At 43.0% G+C, this 21,889-nt stretch overlaps 2 protein-coding genes across 4 annotated transcripts in view; one reads left to right on the top strand and one right to left on the bottom strand.

Moving 5' to 3' along the window:
* CD99L2 (CD99 molecule like 2) overlaps positions 1–9,169 on the top strand; it is a 30,159-nt gene extending 20,990 nt beyond the window's left edge. The window contains exons 6-11 of the mRNA XM_053989994.1: positions 33–125; positions 1,762–1,824; positions 2,822–2,857; positions 2,933–3,046; positions 5,509–5,574; positions 6,011–9,169. Of these exons, the coding sequence (XP_053845969.1) occupies positions 33–125; positions 1,762–1,824; positions 2,822–2,857; positions 2,933–3,046; positions 5,509–5,574; positions 6,011–6,075 (437 nt within the window). The 3' untranslated portion in view covers positions 6,076–9,169. The remainder of the gene's footprint in view (positions 1–32; positions 126–1,761; positions 1,825–2,821; positions 2,858–2,932; positions 3,047–5,508; positions 5,575–6,010) is intronic.
* A 2,667-nt stretch (positions 9,170–11,836) lies between these two features.
* Positions 11,837–21,889, bottom strand: part of MTMR1 (myotubularin related protein 1) — a 38,920-nt gene continuing 28,867 nt past the window's right edge. For all 3 annotated transcript variants that reach the window (XM_053989992.1, XM_053989991.1, XM_053989993.1), the window contains one exon: positions 11,837–13,732. In XM_053989992.1, the coding sequence (XP_053845967.1) occupies positions 13,568–13,732 (165 nt within the window). In that variant the 3' untranslated portion in view covers positions 11,837–13,567. The remainder of the gene's footprint in view (positions 13,733–21,889) is intronic.

Here is a 21,889-nt window from a genome sequence, read left to right as displayed (position 1 = left end):
ACCACATTGCTAACCCTGGTCTTGTTTTCTAGAAAAGGATCCTATGGATTTCGACTTGGCTGACGCCCTTGATGATAAGAACGATAGGAAAGATACTGGGAGGCCGGACGTAAGGCCAGGTGAAGGTAGGCTGACCTCTCCTCTCTGTCCTGTTTGCTACCAGCCCTGCTGTTCCCTGGGGCCTGCAGGAGATCCTTCCCAGCCTGACACCATTCCCCCCAAGAGATGGGATAAAGAGAAACAGGTGCTGCCAGGTCTAATGTCCTGCCCGCTGACAGCATCCACTGCCCCTGTCCTGCCTGCTCAGAGTGGGGACATTTCCACAGGCAGCTTGATCGTGGGGAGTGAAGGAGCCTCTTCCTTAATGGTCCCTGGAAGAGGGGAGTTCTTCCTAACAACTTGCTCCATGTCTGTGTGCAGGTTTTTTCCCCCCAGGGTCTCTTCTGATCCATTAAGTTGCAGTGGTTGAGTTCCCCCCATCCTCATACCTGACAGCTCTTTAACCGAGGGCATGAGCTGCTGGGAGTCACACTAACTGCCAAGGTGTAAATCTAGAGCAGGCTCAGGTCCTGGCCTAACACACCCTGTGGGCTGGGAGGCTTCTTTTTCCATCTCTGAAGTACTCCAGTGAATGAATCATTTGTCTGTGAGGATTGTTCCCCTGAGCACTTGAGCTGGGAAACAGACTTTGCACGGCTGGTTTATTGATGTTGGGATGGCTGTATACCCTGCTCACACACATAATTAACAGGCAGGTATTTCATTACATTGTATTAACTAGGTGACTTGTCTGCACTTTGGTATTCTGGGCTTGCTGAGTTTTCAGGCTCCTGCAGGAAAGGTTGAGGTGTTGAACTGCTGGAACGTGGCACTGGCCACAAACCAGCACACATTTCCCCCAGCATCGCTGCTCCCTGGACTGCCTGGGACCTCTCCAGGCTCTGGCATAGTCAGGGCTTTCATTCTTTTCACACTCATTACTAAGCCCATAAATCTGTTTTTTGGGGTAAGCTGATGAATAAGGCAGTCTCTTCCAGTTAAGGCAAAGGAAATCCTTCCCAATGCAGGGCATCAGAGGAGGAGCCTTTTGCTGTCTCGCCGTTGGGTCTCTGCTCCCATCACTCACCGTGCTGCACCCCAGGGCTCCTTCTGGGACTGGAGCTGAGACGTTCAACAGCACCACTCATTCAGCTGTTCAGACCGTGTTTCTCTGTACTTACCCTGCATTAATTAGACTTGTCCACTACAAGATAACTTTTTCATGTGTACCAAAATGTGCTGGTGCTCCATTTTTCCCCTGGACTGTTCTGTCCCTCTGAGAAGGATAAGGGTCAGCTCCTGCCAGCAGGACCCCAGGCCCAGCTGGTGCAGGCAGGGGCTCACTGATCCACAGCAGCATGGCCACGGCACACACAAACCACTTCTTCCTGCCTCCTCCACTCTCAGCCAAGGCTGACCACCAAAACATTGAATGAAATCTTAAATTATCAGTTATTTGTGATTATCAGTCATCATCACTCCTAAAAATCACTCATTTCAGTTAAAAAAAAATAATACAGTAGCATTTAAACTAGTAAATTATTACCTCTTCTATGACATTAAAGTAATTCAGGGTTAGCATCTGGTAATTGTGAGAAGCAGTACTACTTTTTGACCAGTCCCAGTTCCCAAGGGGGGATGCAGCAGCCCATGATCCCAACCTCTGGCCCAGCTGTGGCTCCCTCAGGTGCCAACCATTGCTTGTCCCCGTTCCTTTTAAAGGATTTTCAGACGATGACCTGGCCAGCATTGTGGACGGTGGCTACAGCCCAGACAAGAAGAAGGGTAAGTGGTGACCTACATGTGGTTATTTTCTTTAGCAGTTGTGGCTCGGGGTTACCCCCAGCTCCTAGAAGGAGCCCTGTACAGACAGTGCTCACCTCTATGGTGGGGGCAAAGGGGCCTCAGCCTTGGAGCCAAGGGAAAAGTTCTTGTCTTCTGTGGTCACACCTGGTGCCAACCATTGGAGATGCTTGGTTTTGATTCCATGGAGGCTCTGCAGTTCCAGCTGCCACCAGGGCAGATGGGATGTGTGTCTCCCCATCACCTTGAGAGCACCCTGGTGCCATGCATGGCTACATGCCTTCATTTGCTTTTCACCACATGACCACCGATGTCTGGAACAAGGGGGAAATCCAACAACAATCGGATAAGCCATTCACAAGCATCCACAGCATTAAATATTAAAAGCAGTCACATAAAGAGCTGAACACCATGAGCCTAATCAACATTTAATAAATCCCTGTGCCAAGGACAAGATGCATCAGAGGCATTAATACAATGATGACCTGCTTCCATAAATCAGGATGTAAGTGACTCGGCAAGGACTGCAGTGGGAGCAGCTTCTCCTCCCAGCCCAGTTTCTCCAGGGAAGGTGATGTCAAAATAGACTTCAAGCCGATTGAGGGTTCCCTGACGTGATGGAGCTCAGCCAGTCACCTCCCTGTGGTGGCACCCATGTGCTGTGTAACACTCTGACAGCCCTTCAGGTGTTCCCTTGACACTGAGCAGAGGGGTGAGGCTAATTGTCAGACACAGGCAGAGGTGTCCCATGCAGAGGATCCCACAAACCCCCTCCATGCACACAGAGAGGGAGAGGAGCAGCTTCAAAGCCCTCAGAAGCAAAACCAAGCAGCCCAGTGGAGTCTGGGGCAGCAGAAATGCTGCAGCCCATGGAGGCACCTGCCCACTCCCAGGCCAGGGCTGCCCTGCCACCCCTCTCCTGTGTGCCCCCTCCCTCGCAGCACAGCAGTGGGGCACTGACAGGATTGTGTCTCTGCAGGTGCCAGTGGCAACACCGACAACGACTACAGCGGAGGTGGGTGTCCCGAGGATGGTGAGAGGGGAGGGGTGGTGTGAGTGCCCGTCACAAAGCTCTCTCTGTGCCCCACAGTGGCAGAGACGGGGACGATCGCCGGCATCGCCAGCGGCCTGGCCATGGCGCTCATCGGGGCCGTCTCCAGCTACATCTCCTACCAGCAGAAGAAGTTCTGCTTCAGCATCCAGCGTAAGTCCTTCCCTGAGCACACCAGGGCACACAGCAAGCACACACCTGTTTCACCCTTAGCCCCACTGCCATTCTCCACCCAGTGCCCCCAGCTGGCAGAACAAAGCCCCAGCCACAGATCCTTGAGCTCCCCCATGTCAGACTTTGCACAGACAGGAACCCACCAGCAGCAGCAGCCCCAGGACACACTGCCACCCCCAGGGCTCACACTGCCCCTCACACCCCACACAAACACAGCCCAAGACCAAACCATCAATACCAAACACAGTAAATATGAAAAAAAAAAAAAAAAAAACCAAAATAAACAAACCAACCCCCCCCCCCCCCCCCCCAATCTCAGCAAACAGTAAAAACTGACTGGGCTGAAAGGAAGGAAGCAGAGGCAGTGTCTGCATCTGGGGCTTCAGCCCACTGCACCCTCAGCAGGTATGTGACAATCACTGTAGTAAACTGCAAATTAAGCAGCAAAACTTACCATAAAACACCTTTTGCCCAAGCTGCCCCTTAAAGCTGCTTGGTGCAAGCATTTCAGGAGAGTCCTCTCAGCCCATAACACTCACCTGACTGTAGTGGGCTCCTGCAGCTTTTTATGAGAGGGAAGTTACAAGCAGCTGAGTTACAAGCTCTTTCTTTAAATTAATCAGTTGAAATCTCCTGTGAGTCCCATTTGCTCTAGGGAAAGGGTGTTTGGGGTTGGAAATTTCTGTTGGTATCGTGCTATTTTCCCAGTTGTGCCTGAAACAAACAGCATTTTGGTAAATTAGATCAGCAGGAAAAGTCAAATGAATGTGATGGAATGAAACACTCTTATATATTCCCCCCCACTTGAATGATATTTTGGCAAGAATAAATAATAAAAAAAATGGAGTAAAGGCTTTGATGAGGAGGAAGCTGAGAGACACAAAGCCCCAGAAAGGCAGCAGGAAATTAAAGTTAATTATAAAGGAGGATTAATTTAAGCCATCAGACATGGCATGCTGGGCTAATGTCAGGCCTTAGATGCATTGCAGTGCATGACAGAAATCTAAGAGTTGTCAGCCGCTGCTTTTTACTGAAAAACATAAATTGCATTTGGTGTTATTCCAGCAAATGTCTGACCACTCACTTGATGCACGGAGGAACAGGCTCACTTCTTTCTCTGTCCTTCAGCTTTGAGTCTCTTCCGAGGAGCATTTGCTGATGATTCCTCTGAAGGATATGCACAGTGCTGCCTAGAGCTCTTCATCCCACTTTCTTTTCTTACACCTCACCTCGTACTCGCCAGCCATGCCCTGGGCTGTGGCTCAGGCTCTTGGTGTGCCTGAGCTCTCGCTGTACCTGGGCAGGATGGGAGCTGTACCTCTCCTGCCTCCACAGCTGGGCCAGCTGCTGCCTGCACTGTCCCTGCTGGTGTGAGGGCTTTATGGGGGCTTTCTAGCCAGTTGCAGAACCCTTTTCTCCTGTGTCTTGGAGGCAGCAGCTGCCCCACTGCTGCCTAAGGCTCCCACCACACTTCTGTGGCTTGGCCCTGGCACCGTTCCCTGTGTCCCTCCTCCGCTGGGAGATAACAATGAGCCCTACCCAGACCTGGTGGTGAGGCACAGCCACACCCTGAGCTATATTTAGATGTGCAAACAAGTTAGAGATGCCTAAAAAGTGTGTGCTGCATGGCCTGATTGCTTCAGGCTTCATTTGCAGACCAGCACCTGAATCCCTTTCCCTGGTCCTTCTCCAATGGATGCAACAGTTGGCACAGCACTCCCACCTCTGCCTTTCCCCACAGTTGTCCCTCAGAGGAGCTGCTGAGGATGCCTGAGGTCCATGGCACACCCCAGACTGGCTTAATTCACCTCCAGCTCTTAGGTGGACCACCCCTTTCTCCTGCCCACCCTCCTGCAGCCACCTCTGCCCACCAGTGCCCAGCCTTGCTCCATGGCCTCGGCTCCACTTGTTGATAATGTTGGAAACTTCTTTGCATTTAAAGAAGGGACTTATTTGCGATTTGACACCCCACTGGGACCCTGCTTCATCACCACAGCCCTGCTCTGAACTGCTTCTTGAAGCTCTGCATAACTTAGCTTTTAATGAGGCTGTGGCACATCTCTGTGCTGAGGTGCAGCCCCCACACACAGCAGTCCTGTCCAGGAAGCTTTCCTCCCTTCCCCTCCTGCACTCCTCAGAGCTCAGCGCCTTAGACAGGAATTAGCTGGGCTGTCTCACGTGATAAAGATGAAGCAGGAGCCTCAGACAAAAGAGCTGCTGCTGGAGCTCCACGGACACTTTGCAACGCAGCAAGTCTCAGCGCTGGCTGTAAGTTACCTTACTGGCTGCAAGAGGCTTCTGTGCTGCTGTCACTGCAGAGGTTTCAGAAAGGCGTCTCGGCTGTTACAGCTCCACGCCCATTATCAGAGTTTTTAAGGCATCAAAGCAAATAATTTTACTTTCTACCCTTCCCATCTCACTCTGTTTATTGTACTTCTCAGAGGGACTCAACGCAGAGTACGTGAAAGGAGAAAACATGGAAGCTGTCGTAAGCGAGGAACCCCAGGGTGAGAGCCTTGTATCCCTTACCCCTGCCTGCATCCCTCCACAAAAACAGCTTTACTGAGGGACTTCCTTAAAGTCCCCGGTGCTGCACGCAGCTGCTGTGTCCCTTTGATAATGGCACCGCTTAGGTGATGCTACAGCTTTTGTGAAACACCCACCACCGTGCTTTACCCCTATACTGCACACAAAGGAAAGCCTGGTAAGAGCCCAAGGAGCTCGTGCTGCAAACGATAGCAGTTAACATTTAGCTTTCATGTATCCAGCCTTTGAGAGTCTTGCACAAGAGAAGCATGATCCTTCTTTCAGTGACAGACAATCAAAGCTGCTGCAAAGGCTTTTCCAGTGTCACACACAATCAGCCAGTGCTGGGCCCCCGTTGCTTGTGCCCTGGTTCCATCGTGTGCTATTGTACTCATGGGATTTTTTCTTTCTCCCCAGTTAAATACTCTGTCCTGGAAACGCAGTCAGCAGAACCACCAAAACAAGACAGTGCGAAGATATAAAGCGTGACCCAGGGCTAGAAAATAATCAGTCAGCAGCAACAGAGATCTTACATGCTTGTAATTTAGCTTTTAATTTAATTTGACTCCAAAGCTATTTAATGTGTATTTAGGCTTGAACTGGCTTTTTATTGCTCTAGGCTTTAGGGTTAGACTGGTAGCACGTGTTTATTTTTTGTGAAGAGGTTTATGTTTACATCGAAGTAGTAGTGTAGGATTGGTGTGCAGCTGGATGGAAATCCACAGAGGGTACTTCAGCTGGGGTCAGTTTTCAGGAGCTTACAGGTATGAGGACAGTGAAGTGCCTGTAAATAGCAATCCAAAGCCAAACCCTGCAAAGCCCTCTGCAAAGGGCCTCCAGCCACCTTCTGCCTTCAGCTCCAGGCAGTGTCACTTCCAATGGTGGGGACAAAGCTACACATTTCCTGAGGGTGGATTGCAGTCCTTCGTGTAGCTACACCTAAAAATGAAGTGCCTGTGGTGGGTCCTCGTGTGGGGCCTTGGGCTGAGCCAGGTGACTCCCTGCTCCCAAGCCAGGAGTTGAGGATGCTTCACCACCACCACCCAGCGCTCGGCTTCGAACCAAAGGACCTGATTTTCACACCAAGTTACTAATACAGTGGATAGTAGTGTGGGCAGTGTTCACTTTTACCAAAAATTTGAATGCTCCACTGTGCTGCACATCAGAATGGAACTGAAATGATACAATTTGTCTTAAGCTGCGCCAGGGGAAGTTTGGGTTAGACATGAGGAAAAAATTCTTCACTGAGTGATTGGGCACTGGAATTGTCTGCCCAGGGAGGTGGTGGAGTCATTGTCTCTGGACTTGTTTAAAAAAGACTGGACATGGCTTAGTTTGATGAGGTTTAGTTGATGAGGAGGTGTTAGGTCATAGGTTGGACTTAATGATCTCAAAGGTATTCTCCAACCTAGTTCATTCTATGATTCTGTCATTCTGTCTCTGTGACTTGAGATACCTACACTGTCACCAAAATTAAAGCTGTGTGCATATGGAGGCTTTCAAGGACAGGTACAGATCTCAGTCACATTAGAACAAGTGACTGATTTAACCCAAAAGAACATAAACAAAGACTGTAATGCTCAGTACAATAGAACTCAAGCTTAACAAGACACAGTCCATTCCTTCGTTTATCAGCAACTATCAGGAATGCTCCCAGAGGCAGAAAAAAGATTTAAGCTTCACTCTTTGTGTCACTGGCTAACCTTTAAAATAGGCAGTACCTCCTGAGAGGACAAATCCTCCATCACTGTCCTGCATGGGGTTCCTGCAGCTGCCTGGAAGCACTGGGCTGTGAGTGGTGCTCAGCAGGACACTGGGCTGCACTGGGACCGTGCACACGCAGCCCCTGCCACGCTGCTGAACTGCTGCCTGCCTACACCTGACCTTCACCATCTTGCAAGAATTTCTGTTTCAATTTCTAATCCGTCCCCAGCAACCTTTTTGACTGCTGCTAAAATACGGATAACTGCCACTTTCCAGTACATTTTTCCAAATCAGTGATTGCTTAAAAAGCATGCTCTCAAGTGAAGGAAATTTCACTTTACATGGTATAAGAAGTACTCACGATTTATATACAAACCTGAAATGTGAGCATTTTGTACGGGTTTGCAAATTCCGTATTTTATGAGCGTGTATTAAGAAAACCAAGCCTTTCAGTAAGATGTACAAATTCACAGCTTTCAGGTAGACATGACTTCCAGAAGGCCTTGCCAGGAGGTGAATCAGCCCAGGAGCATTGCTGTCTAACAGCTCCATTTGGAATGAAATTGCCTAGTAACTTGGTTAAGTATTTTGCAATAGCTGCACAATTCTTTATGCTCTTTTTAACACTTGCATTTTTAAAGCCTTATACTAGCTCTGGCAAAACAGCTACAGTGGTTTATAAGGTGCCTCACAACTATTCAGAATGCTTAGGCTACAACAATACTGCTCTGAACTAGTGCTGCTTTGTTTTATGAATGTCTGGAATAGGAAAGAAATGTTAATTATTGGCTCAGATAATGGAAGCACAGGAAAGAGATGGGATACACTGTTTGCTTACTCCCAGAGAAGGGTTTTCATGGAGGAAGTGTGCTCTGCAGAATTGGCAGCAGGAGCTCAGATGCCGGCTAAGCCACACAGCTGAGTTTGTGTATCTCCAGTCCCAAGCACCAGCACTTTTTTTTTGTTCTTACCCAAACACATTTGAAAGCTGTAGCATGAAATGTGTTTTCTGTAAGTTATTGTAGATGAAGTGTTACAACAGGGCATTGATGATGACTAGAAGCTGTTTTCCCAGCTTAGATCTAGTGCCCATAATTTCTCCTCTCACTTTTCCAATGACGGTGTCAATAGTCAGTGTGGTTTAAAGAGTACAGCACCTACCCCTCCTCTGGGAACTCTTCCACCAGGGCACAGAGGGAGCACAAGTCCAAATCAAAAAGTCAAAATCCTACAGGTCACAGATTTAACAAGGAAAGCCAGCAAGCTGTTTCACTAGAAAACCCACCCCAATTTTTGGGACTCAGAAGCTGCTGCTTTGCTCAAGGCTCTTCTATGATGTTGGTGACTACTTAAAACTTAGTGTAGTGTGTAGGTATGTGGAAATCCATAAATGCACAGTGAAAGAAGTGTTCCAAAGTGAATAGTGACAGAATTCAAGATTTCTTTCTCTAGGGTTTCAAATAGGAAAATACTTGCAAATTCTGCAGTAGAGAAATTAGGCTTGGCCTTCTCTTCAAAACTGAACAAAAGTCAGAGTCTTAGTGATAAATGTCAGCAAAGGCTCAAATGATTTTTTTATTTGCTGTTTGTCCTCTCTTCCATCTGAACTGCCACCAGTCTCTGAAAAACAGTGAGTTTATATCATCTATATTTTAGGCATTATAGCAACAGAGAGGTTTTGTGTGTATTTTCTTAGTAGTGATCCAAGTTCTGGAACAGGTGACCCAGCGCTGACCTCTACTTTCACTTAATTACTATTTATTCACTTTAAATTGGGATATGGATTTTTAAAAAAATCCTGCATTTAAGCTCTGTATACATGGCATGAACTTTCTCGTCCTTTATTAAAAAAGGCAATAAACCACTAGGAAATTGGTTTGCTTTTTTTTTTTTAATGAGTCCAAAACCTATATATACGGACGTCCTGAGAGTTTTTGTACTATGTATGCTGTGAGCTCTTCTTCTCATGACACCTCACTTCTAAAACTATTTTAAATGGCAATAAAACGATTCAGAAAAGGTTTGTCAAAGGTTTGACAGAGAAAAGAGAGAATGGAAAGAATTCAGCTGGCTCTTTTCTTTCAATTACTTTGTGTTTATTCTTTCAATTACTTGCATTTTACTTTGGCAGTACTTCATTTCAGATTCCTCGACTGAGAATACTCTGACACAAATTTCAGATCTTTTTGCCACTATAAACTCAGTCATTTTCAAGCAATCCCACTAATGAACCCTTACAAGTGCTCCACTGTCATCCTTAACTACTCATTTGTTGTGATAAAAGTGGAATTAGTCCCTAATACTGTTTCAGATTCTGAAAGAGGATGAGTCGGCAGGCTTAGGCTTTAAAAATTGCTTCTCTAACAGATGAGGTTGAGGAACAAATGAAGTTCAGAAACAACAGGGTTGTGAAACTGGAGAACTCCTTCTTTTGAGTGCTTCTAACTAGAAGCAGGACAGATTCCTTGCTGCTGAAGAAGTGACCTGTACCAAATGAAGGTTGAATGTTATGCTGTAACAAAATACATTTTGTTAATGTGTGTGTAAGGGTCACGGGGGGGGATGAAAAACAGAATTTAACTACCTTTGGAAAACACAAAATAAACCAAGTTGACTAGAAAGACATTTTAGACTTGATTTTTTTTTGTATGGTTTTTGGGGTTTTTTTGGGTTTTTTTTTTTTGGTTTTTTTTTTTTTTTTTTACACTGGAAATTAGCTGCGTTTGGCTATATCCTTATGGTACATCATCTCTTCTCTAACTACACTGAAGACTTCCTTTAAAAAAAAATCGAAACTGTGAGAAAACAAATACCACTATGAAAACTTTAATGCTAAAAATTGAGTATTTGCATGCACACACATTCTCATTCTCTCCTCAGGTCAGCAGCAGCTAAACTTCAGGCAGTGCCCTAGGTTTCCTGCAGTTTTCTTTACATTTTCACACCCAGTAGGATAAATCTCCCGTGCAGTGCAAACTAGCCTTTGTATAATGATGTGACGCTCAGTCTCAAAGTCAAAAAAGGTGGTTTATATTTCAAACTATTTCTGACTCATGTTTCTTAACTCTTTCCTCCCAGCTGCCCAAGATCTGGCAGTTAAAAGCTATCAATACCCTCTTAGTTCAGCAGATACAGTCTGAGCAAATGGACATTCCTTTTTGCTTTTTACCATAAATGTTTCACCTGGGGAATAGTCTGAATTGCCCATTTTACTGTGTCCTCTGTTGTGAGGCTTAGTGCACATGAATGAGAGCTCTTGATTCCTTGTTTTCAGGTTCCAGAGAACCAGCTGTTCTTGGTGTTACTACATAGAGCCCATGAATTAGTACAGCTTCTCCTGGAAAATGAAAGCAATGAAACACTTCTTGTTTAAAGCTCTAACTCCTTGAGAAGGCTGCCTCTGCAGGGAACAGAACCAGGCAGTTAGGAGTATTTACTGGCTTTTAAAGCCTTCCATTTTAATGAAACAACAAAACAATTACTTATCTACAAAGGGGAAAGGAGTGTAAATTCAGCTCTGAAACAGGACTTTAAATGGCATAGTCTCTGATGCTGATGATTCACTTAACTCACTTTACAAGCAAAAATGTGTCAACTGGTTACCAAGGCTTCATCCCCTTCTGGGACATTGGATTCAGGTTGTACCCCCTCTCATATGCCGTTGACAATAGGAAAATCCTGCAAGCCAAATGTAACTGCTTGCTGTCTTTGCACATTCTCTTTATATCAGTCAAAACCAAAAGCCAAAGCAGAAGATCTAGTGTTTGAACCAGAAGTTAATAGCTCTGTCCAAGGTGCAGACAGGGAACAGGATTAGTCCCTTGCCTAGTTCAATACTGTGTTATTGGAAAAAAAAAAAAGGACAGAATTAGTTGTTAAATCAATAGGAAAAAAATCTGATTATCAGGAAGCAGACTGAGTAAAAAAACCCATCATCCCTTCAGTGTGAAGCTATGCTCTAACTAACCCATATGAGCTACAGAATACCTCTGAATATTTCTATGCTAAGTGTGTACCAATGCATCCATTGTGCTGACACATGGGACAGCAGGACTCTCCCCCAGAGCTCTCCCAGCACATCAGAGACTCACTGAGCTGTGTTGAAACTGGTGGATATGCAGCCAGTCAGCTGAAATAACTGATATTCTTCTATGCAAAACCAAATTCTCAGAGTTTAGCTTTAAAAATCCAAGCTTTAAAAATCTCAGAATGCCCAAGCTAATCCAGTCATCGCTTTTGCAATAATTACAGAGAAAATGTTGTGATTATTAGCACAAATATAGAGAAAAACTTCAAAAGATTTTCTTTAGCACTGCATTTTGGAGATAATGTGCTTTACTTTAATATACAGTTGAAATGTCAAGGAAATCTGAAGTATGGAAGAGTTTAATTCAACAGCAGCTCAACATATTTTGGCAATGTAAAATGCACTGCTGGCACACTGTTCAGCAGAACCATTTTTACAAGAAAACATCTTTCATCTATTTATAAAAAGCTTGAGGTTGATTAAGAGATGCAACATTGCAAACCTTCCCAAACTGTGTTTGTACAGGTGAATATTTATTATAAAAAGCATTCACTACAGTAAAAAGGACATGTTGAAATACCCTGCACTGCACAGTAAACATGTAAGACTGGATACAGCACTTCAGCCTCTCCAGCTGAAGTCAGGAAGGTGCTCAGCAGCTCACTTGACTCATTAACCATGTGCTGGGTAGAGTTAATGCAGAGAACGAGACACAGAAAAGCGCCGTCGTGCACTGGGAACAAATGTGCAGTAGCAAATGAATACTCACAGTCAGTAAAACCCACAATCACCATATAGAAACAATTGGCTCTTAAAAATGGGGCTTAATTCCCACCAGCAGAACCCAGAGCAATACAAGCATGAGTCAAAAAGCAGAGCTGCAATATTTAAGTTTCCTAAGGAGAAGAATCAGATTTTCATGAAACACAGCAGGAAAACAATCCAGGGAAAATTTGCAGCATGCACCATTTCTAGGCCTTCCAAGAAGGCCAGTGAGTAATTTTATAAAAGGAGGAATGTTACAGTAATCAAATCTCTCCAATATGAGTATTTCTGGGGGGAGATGCAAGAAAGTTGGGAATGTATATTTAACATGACAACACAGTTAAATTATTACAGAAAAAATGCTAGGAATTTAAAAAACAAAAAGCCAAGAGACTTTATTTCAAGAAAAACAACATCATATTATTCAAGAAACTTTGTCAAACAAAGTCATTGCAAGTTAAGGTCCTCAGAAGGGTTTGGACAGGCAGGATCCATTTTCTGAATGTACAGCTTAAACCCACGGGAGGATGCGTATGTTTAACATCACATACACATGGGTATAAACGCACACAGCTTTGCATTTTGTGTGTACACTTAGAAACAAAACACACTTCACAATGTGGAGCTATACAGACTATACAATTTACACAGCTGGGTGTCATTCCAACCCCAAATATTACCATTTGCTAGAAAACAAACTTTTACTTTGTACAAGACCTTGACATGAGCAAGTTTACCCCTTGCTCAGGAGGCTGAAACTGAACAATAAGCTAAACAGTCAAAAGACTTTACTTCAACTTGTACAAAAGGCATTAAAAAACCTAAACTACATGCTTTACCAAATATATTACATCATACAAGTCAGTGTGGTGTACTTGATAAACCCAGCTCAACTTCATCCACTTTTAATGGCATATTTAGTTCAAAATGTAAAACTGATTACACTGGAAAACATTTATTTTAAAATCAATTTCCAAGTGCATTACCTAAAAAAAATAAATTGCTCTAGCCAAAAAAAAAAAAATAGAAATATATATATATATATATATTACTGAGTGAAATAAGGAGCTCCCATTCAGAAAAAACATTTTGTGTTCTGTGTAAGCATCATGTGGCATTTCATCTGATTCTCTCAACCAGGCATAGTACTCTAGACAATGTGTGAGGCATTCTTCTGTCTGCTTGGCAGATGGATTCCTTTTTAGAATGGTTAAATTGTTAGTTGCTCAAAACAAAGTTTAACTTCACGATTGATGGCTTAGCTAGAATGTCAAAACACATGTGGGAACTGCCAACAAGAAAATACATCACATCTATTGAAGCTCTTTTTGGCCTCATAGTGATAGTATCAGACACAGAGTAAGGCATGTAGATCAGAGCAATCACAAGTCACTCACAGTCCTTTTGAGATGGCAAAAGCATTTCACCTTCCTCTCTGTTACCTGACACTGATTTTTTCACGTGGCTTTCGTTCCACATCACACAGAGGTGTGCACTGGTGTGGCGGAATGGGAAGGAGACGAGCCTCTGTCAGAGGAGGAGGAAATGGAACGCGTGGCAGCTTCCCGCTGCAAATCCTCAACCTTCTTCTGAAGCTCTGTCCGGATGGCCAGCAGTTCTTTAAGATTTTGGTGGATTGGAACCTGCCAGGAAAAGAAACAAAAGGCTTACTTTGACTCTCATAGTGAGTTATCTTTTCCAGCAATGCATCTGCTGCTGCTTTCAATAACAAGGAATTCAACACTTCTGAATTTCAGTATGTCAATATTTAGGGGAAGTGTTTCCTTATTCATTTGAAATGAAACATTGCAGGAAACTGTCCCTTTCTAACAACACAACTGGCAGAGAACTATTAAAAAGTGTTTGCAAATGGTTTTGATGGGATACCAAATATACTCCAATAAATGTACCTGAATCCCTTATCAATACCACTATCAACTGAACTTAAAATGCCTTTCCTGGGAATGATTTCTCTGGCCTGTTGGGACAGGATTTACTTTATACATAGAGTAGAGTTTAAAAAGCTGGCTCCATATGGAGCATCTTGTTACTCTTCTACCCAGGCATCTTTCCAGGAGTCTGACCCCTTCCAGTGAGAAAAGTGCAGCAGCTAAGTGAATGGTGCCGGGACCTCCCAGAGTCTTGCTCCAATAAATCTTTCACAGAAGTGAATTGTACAGGTTTCTGCTTCTGACATACCCAACAAACATCAGAGATGCACCAGAGCCCTTTCATATTCATCTGAAACATTCAAATATATTGTGGCCAAAGAAAGATTCAAGCCATTCTGGATTTTGCAGCTGGATTTATTATTTCAGACAAGAAGAGAGAACCCTCCCCCTCTTCCAAATTCCACAACAAGGCCAAAAAAGTTTTACTGTAAGTTGCTTTTAATTTATTTTATCCTGCACAAACTCTAATTGTTTATAGCTTTTGGAAAGAGCAAGATGGGAAAAGAATTTAATTGCACTGACGCAAAAATCATGGGGAAATGCAGCACTGGGAGACCTTTGGATTGCTAAATGAGTAATTTATACCCTGGGCTTCTGGAATGCATTCACCCACTATCAGTTCCTACTGTTCAGCAGTGATTGTTAAGGCTGGGATGCGTTCCTGAGCCTGCCATCTGCACGTGGTGCCATGTGAAGGAAATAGCAAAAACCAGAAAGGGTTTTACTTGCTATCAATACGCAACTGAGTCACAACTGACATTTTTGTGAATTCTCATTTTTTAAAGAACATACATACAAGATCCATGCATTTGATACTGATATTTTCAAAACCTAACACAAAAAAATACAATTTCATTTTTAATTCTTGTTCTAACTTAAAACAATGAGATAGTACGAAAGGTCTTTTTAGGTCTACAATTTTTATGGCCACATAGTTTTTTCTTGTTTGTGGCTTAGCCCATGAACAGAACTTCAGTGTATTGAGAAAGTGCTGCTCCCAGTACCCTGGGAGTCATCAATTCATCCAGCATGTCATCTACAGCAATTTTAAAAGCCTAACTTTTGGAGTCTTCAGCACAACTGCTGCACACCACCAGCTCCCAATGACCCTGGAGCCCTGCCCTCACTATGCAATGAATTCCCTCTCTTTTAGTTTTACCCTCCATCCTCCTCAGCAATTGAGGCCACAAATCTACAGATCTCCCTCAATAATCAAACACAAAGCACACCCTCCAGAAAGCCAATCTCATTTTTCTGAGGTAGACTACAGAAAGTAGAACATCTAGAAACATGGCAAAACTGAGCCTGCTGATGGAGATTGTCCAAGATGCTGTAATACACACTGTGGAAGCTTCAAATTTTAGTAAAGTTTGAGATTTCTGGAATTGGCAACCCCTGTATTTATTTTTCCCCCTCAATAAAAGATCCCTTTCTCACAGATCCCTTCTCTACTTTAGATCTCTTTAGGAACACATTTCCCTGAAACATTTAGGTCCCTAACAGAATGATTTACCATTGGAATCATCAGTCACACAATGGCTCCCTGGGTCATGGGAGATCTGTACACCTGATTTCTGCACAGCCTAACCATGACTCAGTAAACCAGGCCAATTTCTCTCAGCCAGATTTCACATGGCATCAGCTGCTGGGTTCCACTGCAGAGCTCAAACACTCTCAAAAAGCAGCTCCACACAAATGGCTTTCAGGGAACCTACTACAAATCCTTCCAGGATACACCACACAAAAGCTGCAGGACTTGGCTCTGTAAAGTGCTTTGAGGAAGAGAAGTGTGGCTGCACCTCTCAGTCCCTCTGCATGCCCAGAGCCTAATTCAACAGGCACCTGCTCCAACTTTGACGCAAGTGCTGTTCTCCCCACAGGTCCATCCTGAAGAGCAGAGCTGCCTTTCAATAAATTAGCTAAATAACAATAATGACATTTAAAAAGCCTGTGTACATTCAAGTCACACACAAAACTCTTCAACATTAATATTGCAACATTATGCTCTCAAAGAATTAGGAGGTGTCAGAATGAAGATTACTTCTCCAACCTCAATTCAGCCTTCCTGTACATCTGTATAAAATCATTGGTCAAATAAATATTAAAATACTAGCTTCCCCCTTGTATTCCTCATTTACTCGGTGCACAGGCTGATGCAACTTAATTAATGGGAAGTTATTCAATATTTAGTTTTCTTTGCAATGTCTGACCCCATCTTTTATTTATCGTTCTGAATTTAAAATGCTAAAGTTTCCTTTTCTGTACTTTCATCTCATGTCAAGAAACAAATGTATTTCTGCAGCACCCTAATGAGGTATGGGAGTATTAACACTCTACTTTTACAAACAAGGATCTGAAGCCAGCACCTCCTAATTTTGTGTACTTTGGATCTCAAACTGATTTAACAGAGAACTTGGGAATTCTGCAGCTGGGGCACATGGGTATCAAGCAGGACACCCAGGAAATAAGAAGGACACACAGAGGGACCATTCTGTTCCAGGTGAGCTCCCTTACAACAGAGGAATCCTGTGGCAAAGGCAGGGAGAAACTTTATTTCTCTCAGGGGACAACTCCTTCTCTGCCTGCAGCCGTGTCCCCTCCACCTACTTTCCGAGACTTTGTTCCATGGGTTGAATAGAAACAAAAACACCTCCAGCACCCAGAGGATTATTCACTCCTAGCTCCTATTCCCAACTAGCCACAGCTCTCTCATAGACTCCCTATAAAATCCATCTCTCAGTCCTTTGATTTATTCTCAGTTCTTGAAAATTCATTATTTCAGCCTGAGACCTCCACATTGGAGGAATTTCCTTCAGGATATGAGCAGGACAGTTTCTGAAATATAATCTTACTAAAACCTCATGTTTTCCTTAGAGATGGAACATTTATAGAAAAACAGCCCCTTGCCCCCACAGAAGTCCCATAAGTTTCCCAATATTTTCATATGGGAAAACATCTTTCTTAGTCACATTCTCATAAGCAACTGAGCCTTCTTGGATTAAGTTTTACAAAACAATTCAGTCAGACACACAAACTTGGGGACTCAATGCAAACCATTAGAGCCCAGCTAAGCTGTAAGAAAGGCAGAGTAGGGTCTTATAGCAGGGAAAAAAAGGGGTCACATTCAAAATATTGGCAATCTCTTAGTAAGGGCATGTTACAGTGCATGTAAACACTGCAAGAGAGTTCCACATAAATATCATCATGCCATTTCATCTGGTAGTGTAAACACAAAGGCTTCTCTGATACGATGCCTTTCCCAGGAAAAGATTCTTTTTGACTGCCATTAACACAGCATCAGGTAGATGCACACAATATTAAACAATAAAATCCAGAAATAGGTTTTACATATTAAACTTCCAATACACACTTTAATTTCATGAAGTAACACACCAAATTCAGTCTAGAAAAATCTCAAGCAGCTCAATTTTCAAGCAGCTGACAATAGCTGATTTTTTTGTAATAAAGGTTCATGTTCAAATTACATTATCACAGGGCAAGGAAAAGGTGGTATAGGCAGCTGAAGTATCACTGAAGTTCCTACAAAAAGACCTGAAAAGCAGCCTGGCATGAGGAGCCATGTTTTCCTCCAGATGTCTTCAGTTCTGTTACTGTAACTGCCCTTTATTGGAAAAAAAAGCAGCAAATTCAAATGTGAAAGAAGGAAAATATAGAGTGAAAAGGGGGGGAAATGCCCAAAACAAAGCCTCAACCTCAAGTTATGTGTTTTGGGGTCTTTTTTTTTTTAACAAAACCATTAAGAGAACCATGGAATTATGCAGCTTTCTGGAAGCCTCCTTCCATCTTAGATGGAGGAGGAAGAACAAAAAGATGAAACATCACAAATTCAATTCTGTCATGAAAAACATTAAAAAGTCAGTTCATTTCTACACTTTCTAAAGACTTATTCCCATGCAGACCTGTTGCTGTCAGTGCATCCTCAAACCATCCTGTACAAATTCTTACAGATAACCATCTCCATTTTTGTCACTTCACCCTGTTCTATTCCATCATGACATTCCTCTCTCAAATAAAACCTTCAGAAGGAAATGGGTCCAACAACCTTCACAATAACACCTGTAATGGCTTGCTGTGAACAAGGCTCTCCTTCACTTTGCCACTGTTTAGAATGAAAGAAGTGGAAGAGTGACAGATTCTGTAAGGAACAAGAAGTTTGAAGAAGATCGTTTATTACAAGATCTTGTTACCACCTTAACCCTAGAACTGTGTACTTGCACAGCACAAGTAGCATCTCCAAGGCAAGCTTCTATTACTGTCTTGTTAAGAAATCATGTAATTGGTTTGCCTGAGATGAATTTGTTGGGAAGCTGACAGCAGCTGTACTGTTTTCTACTCTCAATTCTGCCTCTCAAATTAGGAATGGAAGCTCAAAGGATGACTCTGGACCTATCACCCAGCTGCATTCAACTTATTTTTGCTGCTCTAGTCCACAGATTTTCAGCAGAGTATGCATCCTTTCCTTTGTCACACCAGTGTCCCCACAGTGATGCTGCCAGGCAACACTCAGCTTCTACAGCCATCATTTCTGTCCATAACCCAGCTAAAAGCACAGAACTACTTCTGCTGCATGAGAGGAGCCTACACAGATGAAACTCTACCCAGCAGCACATCTACAGTTTGGCTGGGCTGGAAAAATTCCTGGGCCATTGCTCTTCAGGATGTTTTTCATATGCTATTTAAACTATTATCTCAATGTGCTGAAAAACAGTACATTTCATTTCTGTCATTTAACACAACAGTCCAGTAAAAATGAAGTAGAAACAGAAAGGTGAATGTACTACATACCTTTTAATGGTTTTGGAAGAGTGAACTTCATAAAAAAAAATCTGCTATGTATTATTTACAAGGAATAGATTTCTCTAGTCACATAAAATTTACTATGAATAGTTAGAAGCTGATCACCCCAAAACAAAATTGGCACTTGCATCTAATATAGCTAACAACAGACCCAAACAGGGACAAGAATAGGGACTTTGACAGCAGCACTAAGTAGTGGGGAAAAGGGCCTGGATCCTTGGGAAGCCTGACCTCACTCCAGGCATTAACCAAAAAGCTGGCCCAGTAAAAGCTGCAGAAGAATCTACTTGCAAGACTTTTCAGTGTTGGGGCTTTTTTGTTTTGTTCCCCTCCTCCTTTTTCTTTTTGTTTTGTTTTGTGGATATTTTTTTTTTTAATTGCTACTGTAATATTGACTCAGAAAGTCAGACTACACGTCACTCCCCTACCTCATAACTTAATTTTTCCCACCACTTACCCAAACCCTATGCCCCAAGTCCTTTTACCTGTCCTGAGCAATACCCTCAGCATTAAATAGAAGCTTTATAGACTTCTCCCTGTTGTCCACGATTCTGGCATCTTTCTGTTCGGCTTTAAGCTCTAACCAAATTTTGTACCATCATATTCAAATCCCTAGTTTTATTCCATTACCTCTCTTTCACTGAGTTATGTTAAGGAGCTAACTGGGTTTTTTTTGTAAACAGAAAGTAAAAAGAATATTCAACTCACCAGGTAGATTTTATTTAGGGAAGCTCACATTTTTTCCCATTTCTTCCTATTTCAACATTTCTCTAAGTTTTTAGTTCAACTTCTCTCCACCAAGCCACAATTCAACAGCGGACCTGATTCCCTCCTCATACAACCTATTCAATCACTGTAGCTACCTTCAACTTCTGCAATTCTTCACTGTTACTTGCTTCTTCTCCCTTCCCTTCCCTTCCCTTCCCTTCCCTTCCCTTCCCTTCCCTTCCCTTCCCTTCCCTTCCCTTCCCTTCCCTTCCCTTCCCTTCCCTTCCCTTCCCTTCCCTTCCCTTCCCTTCCCTTCCCTTCCCTTCCCTTCCCTTCCCTTCCCTTCCCTTCCCTTCCCTATCCAGGATATTGCCAGTTGCCCCATCACCCCAAAGAGTTTGTCCTGTCTGGAACATGCAGTCTCTTTCCCCTGGCAGCCATGACATGATTCTCACACTGCTAATAATAACCTGCAATATCTGAAACCCCATTCCCAACCAGTGAAAAGCAGTAAAATGCTGCCAAAATTGAGTGAGCCAATTGAGTTCTTCACTAAGGAAGAACTGATTGTAGGTTTCTGCAAAGTAACCAGTTAAAATGGGTGGTGGTTGTTTTCCTCCTTTAGCTTCCTTTGCTGCCTATTTCATTCAAAAGCAGGTACTTTTCCTGCACCTTAACGGTAGGGTACCTACTGCCTACATTGAGCAGAAAAATATTTACAACACTGCTAGAAACAGTCTTTATTACTAAAAGAACCATTGATATGAAACCATTTTTTAAACTGAATTATCCACATATATCAAAAGCAGAACCTGGTACAGTATAATGCTGAGCACATGCCACTCCACAGTTATGATGAATTATTCCTGCTAGGGAAGGATTTGAGGAAAAATCAAGTGTTTTTTTTAAACTATGCCCACTAGAGAAATTATAGTTATGCTATACCATATACGTACTACATCCCAATAAAAACCATCTAGACATAAGACACCTTCATTTCCTCAGAAATTCAAGCCTTCCTCTTCACAGAATTACTACAGTTCACTTTCAGTATTGACTTTCAGGTTTTCATTTCCAAGGAATCCTTCAGGATCCTGAAGTGCTTTTGCATAGCAAAATTTGTCAACACAAGGATAGATATAAGAGAAATTATAATACTCACTTAAGAGTACCACCAAGTCTTAATTGGACAGATATGTACCATGTGTTACTCTACTAGCTCAAGGACAGCCATTCACATGAAAATTGCTCAACAGTGAATGCATTTTGTCTTGTTCAGTGAGCACACTTTATCTATTTTAGCAACAGGGAAGAAAAGCTGCAGAAGAAAATGGTTATTTTAAATTCATTGCTCAACTTAAATTGTCAGTTTTCCAAAAACCTACTCTGTGCATTGGAAAGACAACAATATCTTTCATTTGAGCTTTTTTGTTCCTCTCTGTGAAGAACTTGAACTCTGACAGCCTAGTTAACAGGACACATGTAGCAAAAGGCAATCTCAAATGATGAAGACAGCAATTTTCAATAATAGTCAATATTTCCACACTTCTTGCAGAGGTGTGCTCCTGAGAAATCAAGCAAAAAGTCCTGGCCTCCTGGAAAAGCAAGGACAGAAATTATGGATGCTACCAGGTGGGAAGTGGAACAACTGATAGATTTCCAGACTCAGGAAACAGTACATACTACAAGCTGATGCCATTGCTTGTTAAAACCTACAGCCCACTTAGATTTAGACATCTGAGACATGAGAGAAATGGAGTGCTTACCCTTCGAAATGTGTTAGAAACTCCCCAAAATGAAGATAAGTTGCACAGTACTAGCTTCTCCCATTCTCTGCACATTCTGATGCTCACTATAGGATACCAATTTCTTTTTCTTGGGTAACTACAGTTTCTTTCAGCATCCAGGATTAGCAGTGAGTTTCTATTTTATTCTATACTGATTGAATACTGAGACTTCTATCTGTAGATGAAAATTATCTGCAGTAAACTAGACTCTGGAAATCTTTACTTGACACTCAACTAGACAGAAACTGCCAAGTACTGGCCAAAACCTGCCTCATCTCACAAGAAACTTTTTGTTAATTGCAGGGATGAAATCTGCTTTGTTAAGGTAACACCCAGCTGTCTAACCCACAAGGCAATTCCTTCTCCTGACATTTCCTACTTCACTCTTTCATTTGAAGAGAGAACTCAGGGCCAGCAATGCCAAGCAGTTCCAGAGCTGTATGATAGCTCTGTCCTGCCACAAAAAGGTAGTAAATCAAATGTGTGGACTTTCAAAAATATCCCAATATCAACTTGCTTGGAAGGGAACATACCA

The sequence above is a fragment of the Vidua macroura genome, chromosome 14 (assembly GCF_024509145.1).
Source record: "Vidua macroura isolate BioBank_ID:100142 chromosome 14, ASM2450914v1, whole genome shotgun sequence".
Taxonomy (NCBI): domain Eukaryota; kingdom Metazoa; phylum Chordata; class Aves; order Passeriformes; family Viduidae; genus Vidua; species Vidua macroura.
This window is presented reverse-complemented; position numbering and strand designations above follow the sequence as displayed.